The sequence below is a fragment of the Propithecus coquereli genome, unplaced genomic scaffold (assembly GCF_000956105.1).
Source record: "Propithecus coquereli isolate 6110/MARCELLA unplaced genomic scaffold, Pcoq_1.0 Scaffold193, whole genome shotgun sequence".
NCBI lineage: Eukaryota > Metazoa > Chordata > Mammalia > Primates > Indriidae > Propithecus > Propithecus coquereli.
Window position 1 is genome coordinate 237510 of NW_012144190.1, and position 1289 is coordinate 238798.

At 51.8% G+C, this 1289-nt stretch overlaps 1 protein-coding gene across 1 annotated transcript in view; it reads right to left on the minus strand.

The window, feature by feature from the left end:
- NLRP7 (NLR family, pyrin domain containing 7) overlaps positions 1 to 1289 on the minus strand; it is a 52474-nt gene that overhangs the window by 42040 nt on the left and 9145 nt on the right. The window contains exons 2-3 of the mRNA XM_012642990.1: positions 846 to 920; positions 6 to 720 (exon numbers count right to left, since the gene is read on the minus strand). Of these exons, the coding sequence (XP_012498444.1) occupies positions 6 to 720; positions 846 to 920 (790 nt within the window). The remainder of the gene's footprint in view (positions 1 to 5; positions 721 to 845; positions 921 to 1289) is intronic.

Here is a 1289-nt window from a genome sequence, read left to right on the forward strand (position 1 = left end):
GGAACAAGGCCGAGTTGCTCCTCATCAAGTCGAAAGCTCGCAGGGCTTCCTCCTCATCTTCAAAGTGTTTCAAGAAATAGGCCTTCCTGTCCTGCTCCAGGAAGCCCTCGATCTCCAGGAAGAGGGGCTGTTGCAGCAGGAGCCGGAGCTCCCTCAGGGCCTCGGACCGCGTGGTGACCAGTAACGTGGCCTTGGGTGACATCTTCCTCTTCAGCAGGCTGCCCAGGAGGACGGGCACCGGCTTCTGCTCCTCCCAGTCGCCACAAATGTCTTGGATCAGGGACCCTTCGGGGACTTTCAGCTCTTCAAAACCATCGATGACGAACAGCATCTTCTGTGCTTGGGCGAGGACCTTGGAGACATCACCCTGCCCTTCGGGCCAGTCCTTGGAGATCAGCTCTGCAAAGGTGCACGGGCCCGTGCGGTTGAGCTCCTTGCAGCTGAGGTAGAAGACGCATCTGAACGTCTGACCAACGTGGTTCTCTGTCCAGTCCAGCATCACTTTCCTGGCCAGTGTGGTTTTCCCGACACCTGCGGGGCCATGGAGCACCACCGTGTGTGGTATGGGCTGTGTGGGTGTCTTGGGACGCAAGAACGGTATGAACTTCTGGCTTCTCTGAGTGACATCGTCAAGGAAATGGTCACTGTCTCCCCGCCAGAATTTATTGTTCCAGACCAAAGGTGGTTTCTCCATCGTATTTCTACGTCCCCCCTTTTTACCTGCAGTGACATGCAATGGGAGAGTTGAGATGCCAACGATTCTATGATACTCATCTGAAAAATACTTTGTAAAGTTCCAGAAATAGGGAAAACCACAGAGATGTGATAAGACAGTATGTACCCACCCAGCTTTTCTACATCCAAGTCTTCTTCCATGTCTCCCAGCTTTGGGTCATGTATTCCTTGCTCCAGGGCACCTGCTATAAAATACACACAGACATAAGCCTGACACACAGGGTTACTTGTTCTTCCTACATCAGATGTTGTTGTAGATAAAGAAAGCTTCAAATATTGTTTTGTTAGACATGAGGTCTTGCTGTGTTGTCCAGGCTGGATTTAAACTCCTGGGCTCAAGTGGTCCTCCAGCCTCAACCTCCCGAGTAGCTGGGACTATAAGCGTGCATCACCACGCCCAGCTAATTTTTCTTTCCTTTTTTTTTTTTTTGATTCAGAGCCTTGCTGTTGTCCAGGCTAGAGTGCCGTGGCATCAGCCTAGCTCACAGCAACCTCAAACTCCCAGGCTCAAGCAATCCTCCTGCCTCAGCCTCCTGAGTAGCTAGGACTACAGG